The 24,892-nt window shown below is 37.3% G+C and overlaps 1 protein-coding gene across 1 annotated transcript; it reads left to right on the top strand.

Moving 5' to 3' along the window:
* The first annotated feature begins 914 nt into the window (after positions 1-914).
* LOC117406468 (CCR4-NOT transcription complex subunit 11) lies at positions 915-24,419 on the top strand. The gene is made up of 7 exons (XM_034010522.3): positions 915-1,575; positions 4,111-4,275; positions 11,578-11,730; positions 15,724-15,926; positions 18,606-18,808; positions 22,484-22,580; positions 24,031-24,419. Exons 1-7 carry the CDS (start codon positions 1,257-1,259, stop codon positions 24,226-24,228), a joined length of 1,338 nt encoding a protein of 445 aa, XP_033866413.1. The 5' UTR covers positions 915-1,256; the 3' UTR covers positions 24,229-24,419.
* Positions 24,420-24,892: the final 473 nt, after the last annotated feature.

The following is a 24,892-nucleotide window of genomic DNA, read 5'->3' as shown; positions in this document are numbered from 1 at the left end:
CAATTTACTGTAGAAATTGGTTGTGAATATACAGTAGTGTTCCAAAGATTGGAACAACAAATGATTTACAGCAAGACTAGGGGTGGGGATTTGATTGCCCTCTTACTTGCTAAATATCCTGGTATCTCTGAAAAAATAATCATCTCCTCTTTACCTCGGTACCCTGAAATGTTCTAAGCAGTACAACCTCTCCTCTTTAAAAATATGCAAGAGATTTTAATGAACACAGTATTAATTGGTTGTCAATACGATAGTAACAATATTATCAGTGTTTCCTATTGGATATAGGATTTCTAAAGAGAGTCTACACTTTGAACAGCCCCCTTCCGTTCGGAAGTCCTGTTTTTTTGTACATCAGAGGTGGCAACTAGAACTTAAGAGAGGAGTTTCAACTGATGTATCCTAAACACAGATTGAAGAATAGTACAGTAATTAAGTAATTTCAGTCAGAACCACGCAGAATGATAGAATACAGAAAACAGGGAGCATTAATAAAATAAAAATGTAATTTGAAGATACTTGAAAAATCAGTTACTGTGTAGATTCTATTCAGAGTTTTGAAACGATGGCCCCTCTCGGTTACACAAGCCCTTTTCTTTAACCGCTGGACCACACAGCCTAAAAGGGTACTGTGATATTGATAACCAGGAGATGTAGTGCCCTCTAGAGGCTGATGCCATTGAGTCAACTTGAGTTTAAAAGTCTGCAGCCAACCTAACTGCCAATTTAGAATTATTTTCTTAACAAATACGACAGATTAAGACAAATTCTTTATCTTTAATGTAAATGTATATAGTAGATTGTGGTTTAAACAAATTATTATGTTTTAATTAGAACATTAGCACTTGAAAAAATATTAGAAAAGGAAAAGGTGAATCACAAGTTCCAAAAACTACATTTCCTATGATGCACCGTTCCCCCATCCTGTCGTAAACATCAGTCTGGTAAAGCACTGGTTCCGGCAGATTGAAGTTGTAGTTAATTTCCAGTCCTTTTGGACACGCTCTCAAAATCTGAATTATATTATCCATAGAAACAGCTTGGTTTGCGCAGAATACACGTCAGTTTTGTTATGATCACAACTAAGTAACTAGTATTATTTTTACGACAAGAGCTCCGAGAAGCCGCGAGTTGTTTGGTTTCAGATACCAGAAGAGAAAAACGATGTGCTGTTAGAAAGACCCCGTGTTTGGACGGTATTTCGGGATTGTCTCTGGATTGTTTTCCCTTGGTAAACCCCCGTCCACCGGAGAAACATGTCGCTGGCCCCGAAGGAGCTCTCCAATCTGCTGGGGATCATCTCTGAGGAGGCCTGCACGAACACCTTCGAGGGCCTCTCCACGGCCTTCCACCATTACTTTGGAAAAGCTGAACACTTCCGAGTGGGCTCAGTGCTAGTGATGCTCCTGCAGCAGCCCGATTTACTGCCTAGCTCCCCGCAGCGCCTCACCGCTCTATACCTACTGTGGGAGATGTACCGCACCGAACCGCTTGCCGCAAACCCCTTCGCCGCTGTCTTTGCCCATCTCCTGAACCCGGCGCCAGTCGGAGAGGAGCAGGAGAAACCGCTCTCCGGTAAATCTACGCTATTCATTCACATACCCAGTGTTACTACGAAGTAGGGGCATTGGAAAGCAGAGGTACAGGGCGGTGTATTTGATGTAATGTTATCGGTTAACACACTGTCAATCACAAAACGATTTGCAGGGGTACGTAGAATAGCACTGGCTCAGATGGGATAGGCGTGCCTGTTTTTTAGTGGCGCTGCAAAGTTCAGTTTTTGGGTTAGTGGCAGCTATGTGCATGTAAAGTTTTGGTTTATTATAATGGCCAACATTATTTGAAATGCCAACTGCTACACTGGCTGTTTATTATTTAGACAACCAACCAACCAACCCACTCGCCTGTTTGTGTACTCCGGTTGTTTATTTTGAGTGAGACTGAGAGCGCGTTTCTATGGACGCTGCTGTCAACTTTTCTTGGAACACAGTTTCAAAGTTAATTTCCTAATCTTTGCTAGTAAAGTTTAAATATCCAACAATCAAATATGTATTGTGGCAACCCTATAATTTATTTGTAAGGCAGAAACAGACATTTCTAGTTAGTAATCCACACCACATGCTGTGTCTTTATGTAACTGAAAGTAAATGCAGTAATGAACATGGAGGAGGGGTCTGTTATATAGACTTTTCCATTTCAGGGAAGTGTATTTACAAAATTCTGGGATATTACTGGCAGAGACAAACGTTTACCATTCTAGTGCCAAGTCATTCAGTATATTAATACAAAGAATCATAACGTTTCTGTGTTTGGCAAGACAGTCTGTGGCAATCAGCAATCCAAGTGTAAATTGATCAGTGCATCTTTTATCAAGGAATTGGGCATTAGTTCATTCTACTGCTTTCTAACTGGTGTCTCCCTCCTGTAAGAACTGCACTAAACACAGCCTCTGAAACGGATATTCTTGTCTCCTACAGAAAGATTTAGGAGACAATTGGTACCTGTTTCTTAGCTATTGACTGGGAACCTGGCAACACCCTATACCTATTAACATTGAAAAGTTGAACATAACAATATTACTGGGGGCAGTGAATAGGGTACTGTACATTTTTACATATATCTAGTCACCCCTCACTGGCTAATACAGCTTTTGGGAGAGTCTGAAAATATAAGGAGTTAGTCGGTCTTAACATACATACATATATCCCACAATATGTAAAAATGTATATAGAGAACCACCTATCCAATTATGGTGAAACTTAACGACATTGTATAACACAAGTATGTAAGGGAAAAATATTTGAATATTCAAACAAACACTGCTTGAAATGTATTCATTAGAAAAATGACCATGTTTGCATTCATTCATATTTATTTTATTTATGCATTTATTTATTCATTATTTAACCAGGAAAAAAAAAAACATTGTGTCAATTGCAGTGTACCAGTGATTTAGTCCACATCAAGTGGACTAAAATGCGGACTAGAAAATCCTGTTTACAGTGCACCAAACAGATGATCCCGGTAATTGAACAAGTTAGACCGATAATGGGGACTAATCTACAGCTACAGCCAAAGGTTTTGCATCGCCCTATAGAATTAACACATTTTGCTTTGTAAAGACGAATTAAACTGTTAAATAGTGTTACTTTAATGTATTGCATTACATACCACTTTGTAGTTTTCCATATCAACAAAAAACTGACAAATGGAAAAATGTGACATTTTGAAATCTAACATGAAACACTGTACTACTATTATAGGCTCCGGTAGACTTTTGCGATATCATTTTGTAGTTTATTTGACTACATGATGTTGAATAAAATATCTAAATTATGTTCCTATAGGTTTTTTTTTTTTTTTTTTAAATGATCTCAATCCTAAATTTATAGCTGTATAAACCCTTCTTTGCTAATCCGTTATGTGGAATGCAGTGTCAGATACATATATAAACGGATCCCTGTACAAAAAGAAATATTCATTTTTATTACATCAGACATATTTAAGTAAAGTCTTTTTTGTGCACATTTCAAAATGGCGGATCATACTGTACTGGCATTTAAGATGCCGACACTGCTTCATAGGCACGGAAAAGTTTAATTGCGTGATAATGGACCATTAGTTGTTTATAGTTAAAGCATATTAACTGAAATTTGTTTAGTCTGATTTAGCAGATGATCTACCTGTGATGATTATTTTCTGGTACGCTGCAGTCAGGATTAGAAGGTGTACTAACTTTAGTCCAATCAAGTGGACTAAACCTGCTTAATCCACTAGTTAGACACATCACGTGGACTAAATTTGGTACTCTGCAATTGACCCATTGATTCCGAGGCCGCTTTTGCAGGTTTCCTGGCAAGATGACCATAAACAGACAGCAGTAATTTCACATCCATAAAAACATCACTCTAAAAGACAATCTCATCATACATTCAATCTGTGATCAGAAACATTTACACTTTTGTAGTTCTATACTATACAAAAAGTATATATTTAGATACAATATAATAAGTCTTCTCCCAGTTATCTCTAAAAATTCTAAGAGGTCTGAAAAAACTACATAGGCTACTTTAAGATAGTAATAGCTCTGATTTTGAATTTCTTTTACAGGTTTTCTGCCTCCCATAACATTGCCAGAAAAGTTTTTCCTCTCCCAGCTCATGCTGGCTCCACCTAGGGAGCTCTTCAAGAAAACCCCTCGACAGATCTCATGCATGGATGTTGGTAACATGCCTCAGTCTGTGGATATAAGTGGGCTTCAGCTGGCCTTGGCAGGTAACCATCTCTCAAAGCAAAGGCTTTAGAAAATAACTCTCCCTGGCAACATTGCTGTTATGTCTTGAAGAATATTTCTCCATCCATTGCGCACACATCAAACTATTTTATTAGTCCTCGTAAACTGCTATTTTTAAACATCATCTTACTTCTCTAGCCAGCAACATTAGCACTAGCAACATCGCTCCCTTCTTGTCTTGAAGGTTGTTTTTCTCTTTGCTTGTTTTTTATGTGGTATATGGTAAATTTGGATATTCAGATATTTCCAATACCTGTTCAGTGCTGTAGATTAAGTTGTTCCTGGAACCTAATCGCCTCCTGGTTCCTATACTGCAGTTTTAATTCAGTGCAACAGTCTAGGTATAATCGGACCTTCAACACCGGTACCAGGATGCAGATGTTTATCTCTGGTATTGAATTTGGAATGTTAGAATAAAAACAAACACGATTTCCAACACAATCAAAACAGACACCTGTCAGATTTGCACATACTCTCTTTATTTATTTATAATGTCAGATTCGGACATACTCTCTCTCTCTCTCTCTCTCTCTCTCTCTCTCTCTCTCTCTCTCTCTCTCTCTCTCACTCTCACTCTCACTCTCACTCTCACTCTCACTCTCTCACTCTCTCTCTCTCTCTCTCTCTCTCTCCTAAGCACACTCTTAAGCTCAGGGGAGACGTTCAGGAGGACATAAAGATGTTTCTGACTCCTGTAAGTGGATTGTTCATGCACTGGGCTTGCAACGTATCCAGATGACTTTTAATAATCAGGAAATTCACACAGACTCATTCGATTTGAAGTTTTAACGAATCAGAGTAGTATTAGTACCCCTTCGGTTTAAGTGCTTAAAAATGGATTGAGTAGTTACAGACTACGTCGAATCTCAGCTGACAGGCAACCTGGGCGGTCCAGTGCCTTAACAGGTATAATAGCATTAATACTTCAATACATTTATGGTTACAACATGTTTTGCCCTAAGGCTATGCATGCATAAAGCTTAAAACACGCACTGCTAAGTCCTAAAACATCCAATATATCAATCTCATAGACTAAAACATAAGTCATATACCTTATAGCAATGCATCAATATAAAAGAGATATAAATTCAAAATATCTGCTTACCTTCCAGTATATGGAAGTGTAGATTATAATGTAAGGACAGAAAATGGATCACATCAGCTTGTAGTTTTTGCCTCGCTTCTTAAGTCAGAAGTCATAATTAAATCTTAAGCATTAATCAGCCTTAACAGCTCCTGTCCTTCAAGTGAATAACATTTTCAAAACACCCGGTAACTCCTTCTATAAGATTAATTATCCATCATTAATAGAAGAGTCTTCTGTAAGCATTTTCTCAGACGTATGGCATAACATGGTCCTGTGCTCCCCCTCACTTGTTTTTACCAGGTCTTCATTAATTTCTATGATTTAATGAAGCCATATATAGTTCACCACTGACTCCCCTTTCCTGTACCAGGAGGTATTTCTTATATGTAAAAGATCACTCTTTATAGAAACCTTGGATTTCAAACCCCCCAAACACTGAAACTCGCATTAGTTGCCAAAAAGTTACGTCCTTCAATTACCCACGTGCCTGGTACCATTTTGTTTCAAGCAAAGACATGGTTAACAAATTAATTACATTCTCTTTGGCAGATCCTACTATATGCCTGACACAGACTGGTACTATTATGCTTTGACTAAAGTTTTTACTCTAAGTTAATTTCTGTACTATATTCTCTTAGTTTCAAACTCTAACAGTTCTTCTGTTAAAATAAAACATGTACACTTATATTCTGTTTGAATTATTCTAGAATACCTGTGTTTAGCGTAAAGACTACTTTCAGATCAAGCTTACTTCTCTAAATAAGAAACTTGATGCTCCCGTCTGCTTTTCTGCTCAAGGTTATAAGCCTTGGCGCCAGTAGCCAGACAAAGACAAGCTTAGCTCATTTCACAGGTGTTTTTTGGTCAGTGTGACTCCAACCTAGCTCCCATTGAACTCAGACTTACAAAGATACAATAACATTTTTACTGTTATAACAGAATAAACAGGAATATAGAATGCTCCCACATAACTATAGGTTAATACAAAACATATTATAACTTCTTGTATGAACAGTGATTAGTATTTCTGCTGACTTTATATTCTTTAAAACACAGTACAGTTATTACAACATTTTAACACGCATGCAGTTTCACAAATGTTCAATTTGCATCCCAAAGATCAGCCTGCTTCCAGTAGCTGTCACAGTCTTGGGTCAGTTTCTGCTCTGTGAGTCTGTCAAAGCCACCACAGGTGTGTCTTTAAAAGCTTGATACCTCCAAAAATTTAAATCTTGTCAGCAGGGCTTCCATCTCTACATTCCCATTCCCATCATCAGTGGGAACACTTCAAATAAGTTAAACTGTTTCTATCAAAGAGACATCTATCTCTGATCGCACCTTGTACAAGGGAAGACAGGTTTTAGATTTAATCGTGACTATATATATATATATATATATATATATATATATATATATATATATATATATATATATATATATATATACACATATCATATTAGGTTTCTTGATTGGGAAAGTCATGTAAAAAATGTCACTGTCATAATTCAATTATCAGAACAATTCGATCATCTGAACACCCCCTGGTCACAATTAGTTTGGATAATAGAATTTATACTGTAAATTAATCAAGTTGTTGAGTAGGCAGGCAGTTGATCCAAAGTGACCTGATGTAGATCACTGTGTGTAGTTAAAAAAATAAAAAAATAAATAAAAAATAAAAGTGCTAATGCAGACTAATTCAATAGGAGCATTTAATAAACCAAAGGCGTACTAATACTACTTCAAATCGAATGTGTGAGGTTTTTGATTATTAAAAGTCATCTGGGTACGTTGCAAAGCCCAGTGCATGAACAATCCACTTACAGGAGTCAGAAACATCTTTATGTCCTCCTGAATGTCCCCCCTGAGTGTGTATATATGTGTATATATGTGTATATATATATATATATATATATATATATATAATATATATATATATACACACACACTCTCTATTAAATGCTTAAAAATGGATTGAGTAGTTATCGAATCCCAGCTGACAGGCAATCTGGGAAGTTCAGTGTCTTAACAGGAATATGAGCATTAATACTTAAATACGTTAATGGTTACAACATGTTTTGCCCTTAAGCTATGCATGCATAAAGCTAAAAACGCCCACCTCTAAATTCTAGAGCATCCAATATATCACTCTCTTAGAGTAAAACATAAATCATATAACTTATAGCAATGCATCAATATAAAAGAGATATAAATTTTAAATAGTTCTTACCTTCCAATATATATATGGAAGTGTAGAATATAATATAAGGACAGGAACTGTCTTCAAAGGCAAAGACTTCAGAATACGACCCAAACAGCAGTCAGCTTGATCAGAGATCTTCGGAGCATGGATCTCATCAGCTTGTAGTTAACAAGTTGAGTGACACTTGACTAGGATTTTACCTCGGTATTTATAGAATTTTTGCTTCGCTTTTTACGTCAGAAATCATAATTAAATCTTAAACATTAACAGCTTATGTCCTTCAAGTGAATAACATTTTCAAGTACACCCAGTAACTCTTTCTAATGGGCCATCATCCTATAATCCACCTCCCCTACATTTCCAAAATATGTGAGGTGAACTTTTGAACTGATGTTATTCTTTTTTTGGTACCAGGGAGTTCCTAAACACAGCATGCACGTGAATACAGTGCAAGTATATGAAGGATACATATAGAAAGAGGTGTTTAATATATAACACCTACTTTGGTTTAATTATTCCAACCTGGGTTAAAAATATATTTCTCTTTCAACATTAAAAACATCCTCTGCAATAAGTTGGCTTTATTTCATGTATAGATGTGATTTAACAATTACAGTCATATTGGATAAAGGCTGGTAGAAGGTTCATAGCAAACTTCTAAGTCTGTACTTATAGATCTAATTATTTTCACTTAAATCCAAAAAACATAGTCAAAATGTAACAAGCTCATATTAGCCATTTAATGCTTAAACTTAACTTGACCTCCCTCTTTGTTTTTACAAAAATCTTGTTCAGGCAAGTTTCAGATCACCTGCTTTTCTGCCAGGGTCATTCATCATTAATAGAAGATTCTTTTGTAAGCATTTTCCCCAGACGTATGGCATTCTTACTAAATCTAAATATGGTCCTATGCTATTGCTCCCCCTCACTTGTTTTACCAGGTCTTCATTAATTTCTATGATTTAATGAAGCCATAGACAGTTCACCATATACTCCTTTTCATGTGGCAGAAGGTATTTCTTAAAAAAAGATCAATCATTTGATGTAAAACCTTTGATGTAAAACTGCTGACCAGTAGATCTAGCTTCAATTGCCAAGAGTTATTTTCTCCGTTTCAAGCAAAGACAAGGTTAACAAATGTAATTACATTCTCTTTGGCAGACCTACTATATGCCTGATACAGACTGGTACCATTATGCCTTGACTGAAGTTTTTACTTTGTTAATTTCTGCACTATATTCTCTTATTTTCAAACTTAACAGTTCTTCTGTTAAAACATTTACACTTATATTCTGTTTGAATTATTCTAGAACACCTGTGTTTAGCTTCCTAGATCAAGCTAAATAAGAAACTTGACTGTGAACATTTGAGTTAATTAAATGAGATTCTCATTACTGCTTTTCTCGTCAAGGTTATAAACCTTGGCACCAGTAGCTCAGACAAAGACAAGCTTAGCTCATTTCACAGGTGTTTTTTGGTCAGCGTGACCCCAGCCCAGCTCCCTTTTTGCTCATACTTACAAAGTGTAACACAGCAGGGAGGGGGTTAATATCCTCCCTGCATGAAAAACATGTGCAAATGCACATTGGTTTAATTTAATTGTTTTGTTTTATTGTTTAATTACATTTGTTAATAGTTTTATTAGTAATTATCCCCTGCACCTGGCTATCATTGTAAATTAGAGCCAGGTGCAGGGTATTTAAAGAAAGCAGCCAGACTGTTCTGGGCTGCTTACGAGTGAAGAGCCCGGTTGGGAGTGTGTGCAACCGTAAAGAAAAAAAAGAAAGGTAGTGTGAAACCTGATATATTGTTTTGTGTTAAAACTGTGTTTATTTTGGTTTGGGTTACAGGTAAACAGCTTAGCTGTCCTGTTTTATAGTGAGGTTCCTGTGTTGTGTTTAGTTAGTGCTCATTGGAGCTAGGTGTTTATTTTGTTTTTGTTATTATTAAAAAAAAATAGCGCGTCAACGCTTTTGATATCAAGTTCCTGTGTCCTGGGTCTATTTTTAAAGGGGCAGAGAACCCGAGTGGTGCAAGACTATTCACATTTGGTGGCAGTGTGTGTGGGCGCCCCTGAAGACCCAGAGAGAGAGAATGGAAAGCATAGAAGAGTTGATCGCCAGGATCAACAGTAACACCGCTGCTCAGTTAGAGCAGAATGAGAGGTGGAGAGTGGAGTTAGGCTTGCCGGAGCGGGAGCCTACAGAGCTGAAGCTGCTGCTCCAGAAGTGGGAGCTCGAGTCGGCGAGAGAAGCCCTGCGGTCTCCTGCACCAGAGGAGCTGGTGATGGGTCATGGACAGGAGGAAGAGTCCTTCCCGAAGCCAGAGGAAGTGCAATCAACGGAGAGGAGGTGCTGTCTCCCGAGCCAGAGGAGATTAAGAGCGCACCTCCACCACAGCTCCATCCTGCAACCCCAGAAGCTCGTCCGGCGCTGGTCAGTGCGGTCCCTTGCCCCTTACTCCTGGACACCCTGCTGGTCTGCCTAGACCTCCCTGCGCTAGACCGGGAGCCCTGGAGTCTGCACCAGCGGCCACAGCTCTGCCCCCGGTTCCCTACTCCTCTCTCCCCGAGCACCCAGACGTCGCTGGGCTGCTGCCAGACGTCGCTGGTGCTCCCCCTGTTCGTTGCTTTGCTCCCCCAGGGTGATCGGACATCGCTGCGCCGGTCCCCAGGTGAAGACCTCTGCCCGCTGCTGCATCCTTCTGTTTCCCGGCCGTCGCTGTGGTCACCCCTGTCATCCCGGTGGAGTCACGTGTCGCTGGTTCGCAGTCCCTCCCTGGAAGCGCCGGAGGGACCGCCCCACCCTCAAGCCCGCCTGTGGAAGAGGGCGAAGATTAAAGAAATCGGACTTGAGGGTGGGTGGTCTTTTAAGGGTGGAGGGAAGTGGCCTTGGAATGGCCGATCAGTGTTGCACACTTGAGGGGGAGGATGTGTAACACAGCAGGGAGGGGGTTAATATCCTCCCTGCATGAAAAACATGTGCACATGCACACTGGTTTAGTTTAATTGTTTTGTTTTATTGTTTAATTACATTTGTTAATTGTTTTGTTAGTAATTATGCCCTGCACCTGGCTATCGTTGTAAATTAGAGCCAGGTGCAGGGTATTTAAAGAAAGCAGCCAGTCTGCTTTGGGCTGCTGAAGAGTGAAGAGCCCGGTTGGGAGTGTGTTCAACCGTAAAGATAAAAAAAGAAAGGTAGTGTGAAACCTGATATAATGTTTTGTGTTAAAACTGTGTTTATTTTGTTTTGGTTTGGGTTACAGGTAAACAGTATAGCTGTCCTGTTTCATAGTGAGGTTACTGTGTTTAGTGCTCATTAGAGCTAGGTGTTTATTTTGTTTTTGTTATTTTAAAAAAAATAGTGCGTCAGCACTTTTGAAATCAAGTTCCTGTGTCCTGGGTCTATTTTTTAAAGGGGCATAGAACCTGAGTGGTGCAAGATTGTTCACTAAAGATACAATAAAATTTGTCACTGTTATAACAGAATAAACAGGAATATAGAATGCTCTAACATAACTATAGGTTAATACAGAGCATATTATAACTTTTTGTATGAAGTGTGTTTTAACAATTTGTTTAGTATTTCTGCTGGCTTTATATTCTTTAAAACACGGTACAGTTATTACAACATTAACACACATGCAGTTTCACAAATGTTCAATTTGCATCCCAAAGATCAGCCTGCTTCCAGTAGCTGTAACAGTCTTGGGTCAGTTTCTGCTGTCTGTGAGTCTGTCAAAGCCACCACAGGTGTGTCTTTAAAAGCCTGATACCTGCAAAAACTTAAATCTTGTTAGCAGGGCTTCCATCTCTACATTCCCATCTTCAGTGGGAAGACGTCAAATAAATTAAATTAAACTGTTTCTATCAAAGAGACATCTCTCTCTGCAGCATACACCTTTCACTCAAGGGAAGATGGGTTTTAGGGTCACTCTGTGACACACCAGTGATAATACTGATAATGTGTGTTCTGTTTTTTTTTTTCTCTTCAGAACGTCAGTCAGAGCTGCCAACCCAAAGCAAGGCCAGCTTTCCCAGTATTCTCAATGATCCGGACCCAGATTCTTCCAACTCTGGATTCGACAGCTCTGTAGCCAATCAGATTACAGAAGCCTTAGTTAGTGGGCCACGACCACCAATAGAAAGTAAGTATTTAGCACATTTAGTACTTATGAAACAGACAGTAGCACAGTTAGACACAGTGCTGGCAGAAGTCATGAGAACAAACTCTTGAAGCTCTGTGAGCACACCTCAATCTTGCCTCAACACCTATTTCAGTTTAGGGCTTTTTTTGGCAAGGGATAGATAACGTGTATAGCAATACCATTAAGAATGTATTTTAATACTAAGATGTATAAATAGATTTATAGCTACACTTCACGTGACATTGCACAGTAAAGTTTACAGTGTTGTTAAACCTATAGAGTTAGTATAAAAAAAAAAAAAATCATTTGCCTGAAAAAGCTGGAATACTGTAAATAAGGAGAATAGGTAAGCTATCCCACTGCAGTTGCTTGTCTCTGTTACGGAGACATTAAAACTTATATTCTGTGTTGGCAGTTTCCTTCAAAACATTATCAAATACAGTATAATCAGTTCACAAAACACTGCTATAACTGCAAGTATCATCTACAGCAAGGTAGAAGTAGATGGGATGTTTGTGTGAGGCTGGAATAAAAAGGTGTTCATATGAAATTGCCTTTTTCTTCACTTTGTTCATACAGTAGGAACACGAGTAACGTTAACCAATGTATACTGTAATTGTGGTGTAGGATAACAGGAATGGTGTGTGTGTGTGTGTAGTCCGGGGACGACACAGGACTACACCTCCCAGAAAGACACCGGCTCACAAGCCCTAATTTAATTGTTAATTATCACCTACACCTGGCTATCATTGTCTTTCTTTCAAATCCTGTGTATTGGGTCATGTTTGGAAGGGAAAAGAACCTGAACAGGCCGGTGTGGTAAGTCTTGTATATGAATGAGCAGGAACATTTATGCATCAGTTAAGTCTACAACCGCCCCCCATATTAATCATGAAAGTGGCAATATGAGAAATAGGTTGCAAATTGTTTAGATTTATATTCAGATTTAGAAAGTACGGTTTGCTGATGTCAGTCTGTTCTGAATTTCCTTTTGCATACAGTAAGGAAAGCCGTATAAGAGGACATTGTTCACTTATAAAAATGTGATACAAATTTTAGTGATCACATTAGCAACTGAGTTACCTTGTTCAAAATAAGTATCTCTTTACTTTGGAAATGCACCCAAACCGCATACCACAGTACAGTCTGTACTGGTTTGAGTCATTTCGATGGCACACTAGGTTTTTGCATTGACTACGGATATATTTTCACCAAATTAGAAAGTAATGATGAGATAACCTCTGGTATGGCAGCTGCCATCTAAAAACTGCACCACCAACTTTAGAAGAGATTAGAGCTACATGAAGCTGTTACATGAATCTGAAAGGTGAAGATGAGAAAGCAAAGACTGAATAACACTGACAAGTATTTTTTATAAACCAAGACAATTTAAATGAATGGTTCAGATTTGTTGCCACCAGGTGTCAGCATTACTGCACATGTAGTGGTCTAAAAAGGACCTCCATAAACTATAGCGGTGAAGGAACGATTTACCATAATATCCATATCCTTTTTCAGTTTTCATGATTTCCAAATTAAGAAATGCTTAAATGTATCAGAGCTGCTTCTCTCTAACAAATTGTAATACTCTGGTTTCCATGAACATTTAATTTAAATAGCCATGTTAAAATGCTCTTCTGTGTAGTTTAAATTATTATTATTTTACAATTTTTATAATACTCACATTGAAAATCTTTGCTTGTTTCCAAAAAGCTTATTTAAATTGAATCCCTTTGTCATGACCACCAATGAAGCAAGATATTCAGATTGAAAATGGACTGACAGACAGTAGTGTTAGTAGTGAGTTGGTCATAAGCATGAACTAGTAGTTTCTTGTCTTTGTTTAATGACACTGTATGCTCATACACATGTACTTTTACTCCATTTTGTTTGTTAAAATCTGCAATGTCAGCACTTCCTAGGAAGTTCTTCCAAAAACAAAAAAAAAAACAGATGGTTAGTGGGTGTAATTAAGCCTTTCCTGCTAGGCAAATTGGACCCCACTCAATACAGTGGCAGGAATTGTTGTTCTCGGTTAATACACTGGCTGTTACATACTGAAGCTAATTATCATCCAAACTACTTGTTCACAAGTAAATCCTTCTTTCATTTTGAGAAGTTTGGGGGAAAAAAAAGATACGTCACTTATTTAGAAATAGGTCTACAGCAGGGGTGTCAAACTCCAGTCCTCGAGGGCCGCAGGGTCTTCTGGTTTTCATTCCAACTTAAGCTCTCAATTAACATAATTGATCTAATTATTTGTTCAATTTGACATATTTAATATTTTTCAAGGTCTTTTACAGTTGATGGTTTTAAAAATGCATTTGATTGAAGGTACACTACCTATGAAACATTGAGGCCTAAACAAAAGTGTTAAATGTGTCCAGTTAATCAAATAATTAAATAAAACAAACATGAATTTATTTAAAACCAGAAATTAAATTTAAATAAAGGAACTGAGTTTGACACCCCTGGTCTACAGATTTTTTAGCTTTAATCATTTACTCATGTTTTTTTTTGTGTCTGCTTCAACAAGAATGTTGGTATTAAATTGTTGTTTAACAGTTCTTTCCATGCGATAGCATTGTTTCTGTCCAACTACTATCATTTTGTAAATTATTTTATTGGAATGATAGCAACAAGTAATTGATGTGTTTGAGTCTGATGCAATAAGGACTTGCTCTCTAATGGCAAGCTGTTTTCAATAGTGGAGAAAGCAATTTCCCTACACAGCTAAAACCTTCTTATGAAGCACAGCTTAGCATTCACAGAATTCCACAGAATGCTAAGGTCTAGAACTATGTAGTAAACAGAAAACAAGGAAATATATTTTGGTATAAAATTAAAACCATTATGCAAATGAAATGCATGATGAAGGAACTGCACACCATCTATTGAAAGGAAGAATCCTCAGTATTTCTCGAAAATGCATAGTTCCCAAAGGAACTTGTGACAATTTCACAAATTTCCAAATGGATAGGATACGTTCAGATATCTTTCTCCCAATATTAGTTTGATATTCATTAAACTGTTCTAGACTCTTAAAGAACAGAATCAGTTTTTTTTAGTAAACATTTTTTAAATAAGTTGTTTAAGCTCTGTATACTGGGCCAGATGTTTAGAATACATCTTGCTGCTGACAAAAAAAAAAAAAAAAGTGAAAAATTGTCTAGCTGCAGACTTGTGCCAAGTTTACAACTGCTTTTCTTCAGTGATGTTTCAAGGTGCACATCAAGCTTAAAACCAGATTGGCTTGACACCCTTAAGCATAACCAGACAGTACAGCAGATGCATGCACATACTTTTTGTTCTTTTTCTTATGTCATATTAACCAGCTGAGAAATGTAGGGCCAAAACAGATTGTGTAAAATAAATACACAGTGTAATCCTCACAGTTCAGTTTCCAAAAAAGAGACTATAGCGGCTTGGGTTAAACAGTGTCCTGTAAACACACTTTTCGGAGAACGTATTCTGCTAGTGTACTGCACATGTGCAAACTGTGACATCATTCCCGCACACATGATTATTAAAGCAACTATGCCCATATTTCCTTCATGTTACCATTTCAATGGTCCATAACTTGGTTTTGAATATTATTCCAATACTTCTGCTAATATTTGTAGAAATTAGGTGGGGGATTCATTTATAGGACAAAAAATATTCTCTGGGGTTTGACACCTTTCAACAGAAGTGATTATCTTGGCTGTTTCAGGCTTGCATCAGGAAACTAAGTGAAATATTCTGATTGATTCAGCTCCAGAAGCATTTATTTATATATTGCTTCTGTATTTTTCCTAATCAATCCTTGTTCCTGCCACAATTATTTAAGTTGACTAAAGTAATAGATAACCACTTGGGAAACTGGTGTTCCATGTAACACAGGAAGGGAATAGGAAGAGTCTGATTCGACTGCTTGTGTGGTGAATGGAAAGCCTGGAAACTAAAAGATCATCATTATTTTAACATTTTCCGTGTATCTTTCCTTTTGTGAAGGTCACTTTCGCCCAGAGTTCATCCGGCCTGCCCCGCCACTGCACGTGTGTGACGATGAGTTGGCCTGGCTTAACCCTTCAGAGCCTGACCACACCATCCAGTGGGACCGCTCTATGTGTGTTAAGAACAGCACTGGTGTGGAGATCAAGCGCATCATGTCCAAGGCTTTCAAAAGTCCACTGTCTGCACAGCAGCAGACACAGGTATGTCAAACATAGGGAATTGGGGATTCAAACAAAAATCAGTAGAATCCAAAAACAAAATAAGCTCTACAGACAGCTGATTTTCCTTTTTATTCAGATATTTGGCACTCTTAAAGTACTGGGATAGCTCATGAAGGGGAAATTAATATTAGGTTCCACACATTGCTTTGTGAGTTGTCCTGGAGGGACCACTAAATACTGCATGATGTATATCGTGATATTAATGTGTTCTTTTTTTTATGGTTATCATACTGTGGAAATATTATACCAATTCAATTTCAGGGTTTTCAAAATAAGACGGCGAGTGGTGCGATCTATCTACTGTAGAACAATATTTGCGCGGCTACTTTTCTTAAGAATATTAAGATTTAGTTTCGTGTATTATTACTTAATTACTTTAGATGCCTTCATTCCATTTTTTATACCAGTTCTTTTTTCAGCCAGTCTTGTATTGCAGGGGCCTTGATGCTCCAAAAGTACATTTTCTGTTGAGCTTCCCTTGCTGAAAAACAAAGCTCCTTCATTGCACTAATGGAGTACTTTGTCAGACACTACAAGCAGACCACTACTTAGTCCCTCCAGAAAAATGTGATTTAAACCCTGCTTGTGGAATGTAATGCGGCAATTTATTATATATGCAAATAACTAGTTATAAAATGGCTTAGATAAATTAAATGCTGTGATTGGCTAAACAAGATCACGTGACCGTGCAGTAAGAATTGTCTTGTACAAGGCTCAGGGCAAATCACCTCTGAAAACACTATGTAACACAATTTTTGTTCCTGGGTAGTAAGTGTTATTTCCTAATTGCTTATGCCTCAAAAGTATAGAAAATGGCTATTATTCCCCACAAACTTTGCTTTTGTGACCAGGACAGTGATATTTTGAAATTTACCTATTTCCAATGAGAAAACGGCCGAATTTGTGTCTTTTCGTTCACATAGTCAGAAAAAAACAACATATGAATCCAAATTAACATGTATTTGTACTAAAGTAATACAAAAATGACTACAAAAGATTTAGAAGTGAGTAGTTTTTCAAGATTTAAGATTATACTGTAAATCACTTTCACGAATCAGCCCCCAAATGTAGTCTCACTGGCTGAAGGATACATTACATAATGCTTAATTTAAAGTTTCAAATGTTGTTTTTTTTTTTTTTTTTTTTATAAGCGTAATAACCCACTCCAGAGTGTGCAGTAAGACATGGCTTGTTGCACTTGAGTGGTTGAAGTCACATAACCTATGGCCTTGTGGCTTGCGACACAACCAGGTGTGTGTAAAATAGGCCTATATCTTTCCCCACACCCTGTTGTGGGTTACTACTTACTTAACCAACTTACTTTCTTATTTGATAATACTCTAAAGTCGTGGCTGCAGAAAATACAATTTTCTCTTTGCAAATTTTACTGCAGATTTCCGTGGGGACTAACTACTAGTCCTAGTACATGCTTAAACCATGCAAAATTGAACGGGAAAGCACCATTTTAATCCCGGTACACACCATTTGTGGGAGGGGATACTCCTCTCTCATACTCTTCTCCATGCTACGCGCCTCTGAGATGGGTGCCCTCGTAAGTGCCACATACTTTCAAACTAATTGACAACCCTGTTCAATAGCACATAGTGCTTATTGGTCACTCTGATACTTCATTTCTCTTCTTGCCAGGTTTCCCACTGATTTACCCACTATGTGTTAAATGTGTCTCTGGGGAGGAAACAGTTTCACTTGGACAAGTGATAATTTCCTAGCAAAGAACATGTCATAAATTGAAATCTGTTATTATCCCCCATAGGGGATGGAAGTAGTTTGTCTTTATTTTTGTTTCTTCTTAATTTTGTAAATATTTTGTATATTTGTAATATAAGTTTGTGCTAGATATGGCAGGGCTGGAGGTTAACATTCCCTGCTAGGCATTAATTGATTTATTGACTGTCAAGTAACCCTGTGGCCACATGCTATAAAAAGTTTCTGCTCCTGTGTACTACATACCCATGTTCAATAAAGAGATAAAAAAAAAACCCTTTTTTTTGCACAATGAAAACGATGCTAATAACAATAATAATCAGTAAACAGTAATTATCAAATAAAAATCAAACAACATTAAAACATGTGCCATTATCAACTTGCTCTGTGCCATTTATTGAAATGTTCAATACAACATAACCCGGGTTGCCTTCGCAACCACTGCACATTTTTCTTGTGTCTTTTGTTTTCATTTTTGTAGCAGACACTGCACCTTTGTTGCGGTCTCTGCTTCGCTTGTGTTGGAGGGATAGTCACAAATGCGTGTACACAGCTACTTTGCGCAGGAATTGTGATGGATCTGGCTGCTGCAGACGCCTGCTTTATTGCCTTGTACCCAGTGCTGTGTTTTGATAGTATTTCGTCACAGCACTGCCATTTCAAACCAAACAGCTTCCCGATTGCCGCTGGCTTGCCTGTAAAGTAGCTGCATGCTCTTATTTGTAGTCACAAAGGTAAGTGATTAGCTTTTCGGGAACAAAAGTCAAAAAGCACTCCAATGGAGAACACAAACTCTCAAGGTTTGTCGGGATAGCCCATGTACCCTTTTACAGGGATTCCAATGTGGCACGTATATTTTTACATTTGAGAGAACTGCCAAGTTTAATTAACAAGACCAACCCAAAATAATCTAAATTTCATGTTCTTTTACAGCTGCTTGGGGAGCTAGAAAAGGATCCTAAACTGGTTTATCACATTGGACTGTCCCCGGCCAAACTGCCTGACCTGGTAGAAAACAACCCACTGGTTGCAATTGAGATGCTGCTGAAACTGATGCAGTCAAGTCAGATCACTGAGTATTTCTCTGTGCTTGTCAATATGGACATGTCTCTCCACTCCATGGAGGTGGTAAATAGGTATGCGTTTTGTTTTCACAGTCTCCATGGGGATGTGCTCAATATTGTCTCTCCGTTCACTTGTAACTAGGTTGTACAAATAGATTGCAAAATCTTATAATTCAATAGCTGACTAACTCGCCCTCCCATCTGGTGTGTAATGATGATTAATAATCCAGGTATTTAAGAGGTTTGGGTTTGGTAAGTAAGCTTTGACAGCTAAATGGTCTTTCAAGGACTAAGATTTTCCTAACTTTCCTATTACAGACCCTACAGAAATGCAAGTCCTTGCTAGTAGTAAAAGTACGGATTCCGATTCTCTGTTTGATAGGCAGACCAGCCAACTGTCCATGAGAGACGAAAGCTCTTACCCTTATTGAATGTGATGGTATCAGTTACATTACTGTATGTGCAGCTGTCTATTCCTAATTAATAACTTATCCTTTAGGTGAGGCTTTTTATACATTTAGAACTACTAAAAGAAACATAATACATTAAATGAACAACTTTTTGGCATTTTGAAGACATTGAAACAGACTTCTAATTGAACTGTTTGTTGAATCTATTAAGTTTCTTTTAGTATTTCTAAATTCAGCATTATTGAGTGTTTCATTTTTTGTACATGCTGTTCTTGCCCCCTGAAATAAATAAACAGGTTTTCAATGTAAATTCAGGCCAGGTTTAAGTGAGCATCCCTTTGCAAGTTCTCGGTTTTCTTGCTTTCTCCCAATGCAGTTTTTCACATATGCTTGAAAAGAAAAGCAGCACATACTAGTGTTAAATGTAGAACATTTGTAGTTCTGCAGACCTTGTAAAGTCATTATTAAGACGCCAAGCCCCACATCTTGTTTTAATTATAAAAAAATACATAATTTATTAGCAATATAAATTACATTTATACAGTTGTGGTTCGTTTAGGGTTTTCTTTGACAATCCTGTGAAAGAAGGTGTGGTCAGTAATTTCAGGCAGCGCAGGTATGTGTATCAGGGCTGTTTTATTTTTAAGATCATCTTTGGCTGTGTCTTAATTTGAACTCTATACCTTTACTAAATATTGTGTTGAAAAAAAGAAGTTTATATGGTTTCTGAAGGACTTTATAATGTTCCCCAGAGTGTTCTGAAAAGACACCAATTCCAAGATGCTACTGTAAAAAAATGATTTTTAGTGAATTTTTAGAGGAAGAGTCAACTACAGCCAAAAAAAAACTGGTCTTGGGGGAACATCCTACTGAAAAACTTAAAGGGTTAACCACATTATCTTTAATTATAAAATGTGTGTAGTCTGCATTTCCCCCCCCCTTTTATCTGTTTTCTTTTATTACGGGTGTGTATATAAATTAATATTACAGATCCCTTTGATGCAATACCAAGCATCTCCTTCAAAACCGCCTTTAACTGAAACAGCTTTCTGTGTGAAACAAATACAAACTAAATAACTGTTCCACATTATGAAGGCACATTTGAACTGGTATGTAACATCCTGTACGCACTCCAATCATTTAATTTTTCAAATTGCTTCCCACACACCTGGTCTTCGTGTTCCGGTGTGTTTCCTAAATGTAGATTGAGCGAAGTTGGCGACTCAGTGAGTACAATAAGTTGAGTTAGAAGTGGATAGATTAATTTGCTACATGAGGTAACGGTTGCAGGGACCAGTACTGGTATTTACTTTTACTGGATCCGAGGACGACTCAACCCCCAGTGCATTATTCGTCAGGAGGTTTTGTCAAACAAAACTCTTAATCCTACAAAATTGAGAATCCGATTATCTACAAAGCATTCAGAATGTGAAACAAATTACTTTTTTAAACAAAAGAAACAGGAACTTTGCCATCAGCAGCTTTCAATGTGTAAAATGACAACATTCCTTGCTGGGCTGGTAGCGAAGATTCTGTGTTATAGAAATACTTTAGTTTCTACATGTACTTATACACATACAAATTAGTCTCAAAATGCTGTAGTGAAAAAATGTGTGGCAAGTATTTGAATATGTCATGTGAAAATAAATAGCCACATTTTACAGTAGACTGTTTAAAAAAAATAAAAAAATAAAAAAAGCCTGTCTTGTGGATTTCATTGACTAGTGCTAAAAAGAAACATAGTTATACAATTAGACACATCTGGTCAATCATTTCTGATAACCATTCTTTTCAACTTCAGTTACTGAGTATATTTGCCTTGAGTGGTACAGAAATTAAATTAACACCTTCAATTGATATTTTTTTTTTCTTTTTAATGGTTACTGTAAAATGTGGCTCTTTATTTTCACATGACATATTCTAATACTTATACACAAATATAGAATTAAAATTATAGTTGAAATATACAGTACAAGAATTCAGCATTCCCCTTACTCTACTGTCCCAGCTCCACTCACTGCTATTTCCCATACATGAAGTAGAAATGATCAGTTTAATCCTGAGGTCTGTACTAAACTTGGGTGATCTGCTGATCCAGAACTTTGTCCTCTGTTTTTTTCATTGCAGTTTGTACTAAGATAGTAGAGAGCTCATTGCAACTGACTAATAGATATGTATTTCTAGAAGGGTAGGGTGCAATTTAAGAACAAATGAACACACGCTGTCCTCCGAAGCGCGTGTCGTCAGCAGACTGCTTCTTTTACACATTGCAGGCCCACCATGCAGCCATGTCAGAGCTACCGCATCGGAGGACAACGCAGCTTGCAGGCTGGCCTGCAGGCGCCTGGCGAGACCACAGGGGTCGCTGGTGCGCGGTGAGCCGAGGACACCCTGGCCAACCTATAAATGATCAAGAACTGCCACTAATGGTTTCAGTTATGTAAATAGTGATCTTAAGTGCCTCAGCAGTACTATACAGAGAAAACGTAAATGCAGCTACACGATTATGTTCATGGTAACTTTTTTCCTTTAAACTGCACAACTCGTCCCGAAAGTAAATGCTATTATTACTGTTAACACTAATAGTACCTTAACACTCCACTAGCTTTTGTATACACTACTTCACAGATGTATAATGTCACAAACAAGTAAAACTTCCTCTCTTTTTTTAATGCTCTCTGTTTACAAGTGACAGGCTGTAGAATACTAAATTTAAAACAAGACACAAATAGCTACTTACTGTATTAAAAATAGCTGTGCTTCCTAGTGAAGTCTGCTGCCTCTTCAGCTCTGAAGAGTACCCCAAAAGCTCCACATTACTCATCACTACAGGATTTGAAAATCGTTTCTAAACCTTGCAGGTCATTTTGACAAATCGGCAGTAAATACCAACTGAGCTATGAATCTTTGACATCATGATGTAACTGAATATACAATAGTTAGTAATGGTTAATATACAGTAGTTTTTCTAGTATTATTAACCCCTCTGAGACTTGTGTTATTGCGTAATTGTTGCATCTAGTAGGTAAAACCTTAAGTTAGGATGTGGTTTTTTTTTTTTGTTGTTTTTTTTTTTTTATCCCTGGATGTTCGCTGAACTTTCATACAGGACAATGGCCGTGCCTAGCTGGGAGTGTGTTTCCACATACTGGTGTTTCTGTAGCATGGCACCTGATGTACAGGTATGAAAGAATAAAAAGATCCCCTAGTGCCCGCTACAGAGACATGCAACTACCGTGCATTACAGCCCAGCATTTCTGTCACCTTTGTATTTGTAACAGATTATTATTATTATTATTATTATTATTTATTATTATTATTTCTTTTTTTACAATAGGCTTACAACAGCAGTAGATCTCCCTCCAGAATTCATCCATTTATACATTTCAAATTGCATCTCCACCTGTGAGCAGATCAAAGACAAGTACATGCAGGTAAGCTTATTTTCTTTCTGGTATTCTAAAAAATTAAAAAATAGAAACTCATTCAGTTTGTCTTTTGTAATGAATAACACTGTACAAAATGATGAATCATGGATTTCTACAGTTTCACCACATTTGCCAGTCTTGTTTTTCCCTGTGCATTAAGTCTGCCCATCTGAAGCCTGAGTTTTTGGGCATCAACCACAGGCTTAGTAAGTAGCCTTGGTACTAAACTTAAAATTTGTATTTCCAATCCACAGCTGTAGTGAAGGCTGTAGCATCTCTGTTAACTCGTTCAACTGCCAACTTATAGTACGACTTACAATCAATACTTGTAGTACAGGAAACTCCACTCAATATATCAGAGCAGTAAACTGATCTCTAATGCCAATATATACAGTAACTTTTAGAAAAGACAATTGAGGAATATGCCCAAAGTAGATGTTTTTTTAAATATCTGCACTTGTTTTCTAGGATGATCTTTCGGTAAAATTACTTGGTGCTAAAAGTTAATTTCACTGTATTAATACAGTATTGATAAATCATCTATGTATCTAAAACATTTTTAGACCCACGGCACAGCCCTTACTTGTGGTTATTGTCGTTGTATGAAACCAATTTTTGTTTTTTCTGTACTTTTGTGTTGTACAAACTTCAACTAAAGTTTAATTTTTATAGCAGGCTTTTCTTCCAGCGTTGTGCCTTTTTAAAGCGTTTGTTCCTAGTATAAGTAATCGATTCTGTCTGTCGTAGTCAATGAAAACAAATGTACTTATCTGTGGTGACCGATCAATAAAGCAATCGCATTGTGTATGAGAGCCTAGCAATAATGTCGTGGTTCAGCACTCTAAGAGTCCTTTCCTTTCATTTAAACCTCTTGTTGAGGAAGTTGAATAGGGGAAAAAAAGAGGAAGGAGACCCATTTATGACTGGTGCAGCCTGCCACTACTGTCAAGCCATCTCTTACTCACCAGTAACTCATAAGATTGAAATTTAAGTGTTTTGCATGAAATCAACATCAATATATAGGATGTTTTGCTGAGTGGAATAGATTTCAGGTAATCTTACTTCTGGTTAACTTTTAATTGGAAAAATGATGATTACTAAATAAAATGCTTGTGTAAACTGGCATACCAGAACCTAGACCAAATTTCCTCTTGGGTAGGTCAACATACTGAAAAACTTAGTAGCGGAGTTCAGTTTTCAGCATCAGTGCATAACTAAATGTTTTAGTAGTAGTGAACTAAACTTGTGCACCGATGGACAGCCCAACAGGCATCATGCTTTCAATAAATTTTACTACAGGATGTGGTAACAGTTTTATCAATTATATGAGTTATGTAAAACTCTTAGAATATAATGCTTCTGACTTGCAGGATAATGTATTGTTAATCCTGCAAACTTCATCATTAAAATCACACTTTTTGTTGTATTTATTTTTATTTTTTGTGTCTTTTTTTAGAATCGTTTGGTGCGCCTCGTCTGTGTTTTCCTCCAGTCTTTGATCCGGAATAAAATCATCAACGTCCAGGACTTGTTTATTGAAGTTCAGGCATTTTGTATTGAGTTCAGCCGGATAAGAGAGGCAGCTGGCCTTTTCCGGTTGCTGAAAACATTGGACACAGGAGAGAACCCCTCTGAGGCCAAGCCCAGCAAATAAAGGAGATTGATTGTGGACAGCTTTTGAAATGAATTAGAACCTTGTTATTGTTTTGTATGCATTGTGTACACATTTTACATGGTGGCATTCTCGACAGTGATCTTTATTTCTGTTCAGATATAAATGCTGATGAAATCGGCTTCTTGAATTCTTGTTTCAAAAGAATAAAATACTGTTGCCATTTTCATGAACATTACCTGTTCTTTCACTTAATTTAATATACTTTAAAACATAGTTTATTACTGCAGGTACAAACATTTTTCATTTGTATGGTAGGTTATGTTTTTAAATGTGACTGAGGATAGTCCGTTCTTCTTTTAGGTGTATGGATAATGAGAGAAACTTTTTTTTAAAGGCAGAGTAAGATTTGGAGCAGTGTATTCACACATCTGTCTAATAAGGTTGTATTTTCATGATCCTCCTGATGACATGGATAAACCATGACAGATTATAGCCTGCCTGATATTTACAGTTTTTTTTTTTTTTTTGTTTGTTTTTTAATTGACACATTTTGACGTTTTCATTTTGATTTAATGGAACTACCTGAATTTCTCTGGTTTCACTGAGGTAATTTCTTTTTAATTTTTATTTGCCTTTGTATTTTTTTTACTTGTCCATTTCTGCATGAACAATTCAAAAGGTCATTGTTTTTTATTCTGTTTTG

This window comes from Acipenser ruthenus, chromosome 8, assembly GCF_902713425.1.
Source record: "Acipenser ruthenus chromosome 8, fAciRut3.2 maternal haplotype, whole genome shotgun sequence".
Taxonomy (NCBI): Eukaryota; Metazoa; Chordata; class Actinopteri; order Acipenseriformes; family Acipenseridae; genus Acipenser; species Acipenser ruthenus.
This window is presented reverse-complemented; position numbering and strand designations above follow the sequence as displayed.

What these genes read in the sequence shown, in the direction of transcription:
- LOC117406468 (XM_034010522.3), top strand. Translation starts at nt 1,257, where the DNA reads ATGTCGCTGGCCCCGAAGGAGCTCTCCAATCTGCTGGGGATCATCTCT. An exon ending in GCCACGACCACCAATAGAAA is followed by an intron (nt 11,731 to 15,723) that starts GTAAGTATTTAG and finishes CCTTTTGTGAAG; the next exon opens with GTCACTTTCGCCCAGAGTTC. An exon ending in TCCATGGAGGTGGTAAATAG is followed by an intron (nt 18,809 to 22,483) that starts GTATGCGTTTTG and finishes TTTTTACAATAG; the next exon opens with GCTTACAACAGCAGTAGATC.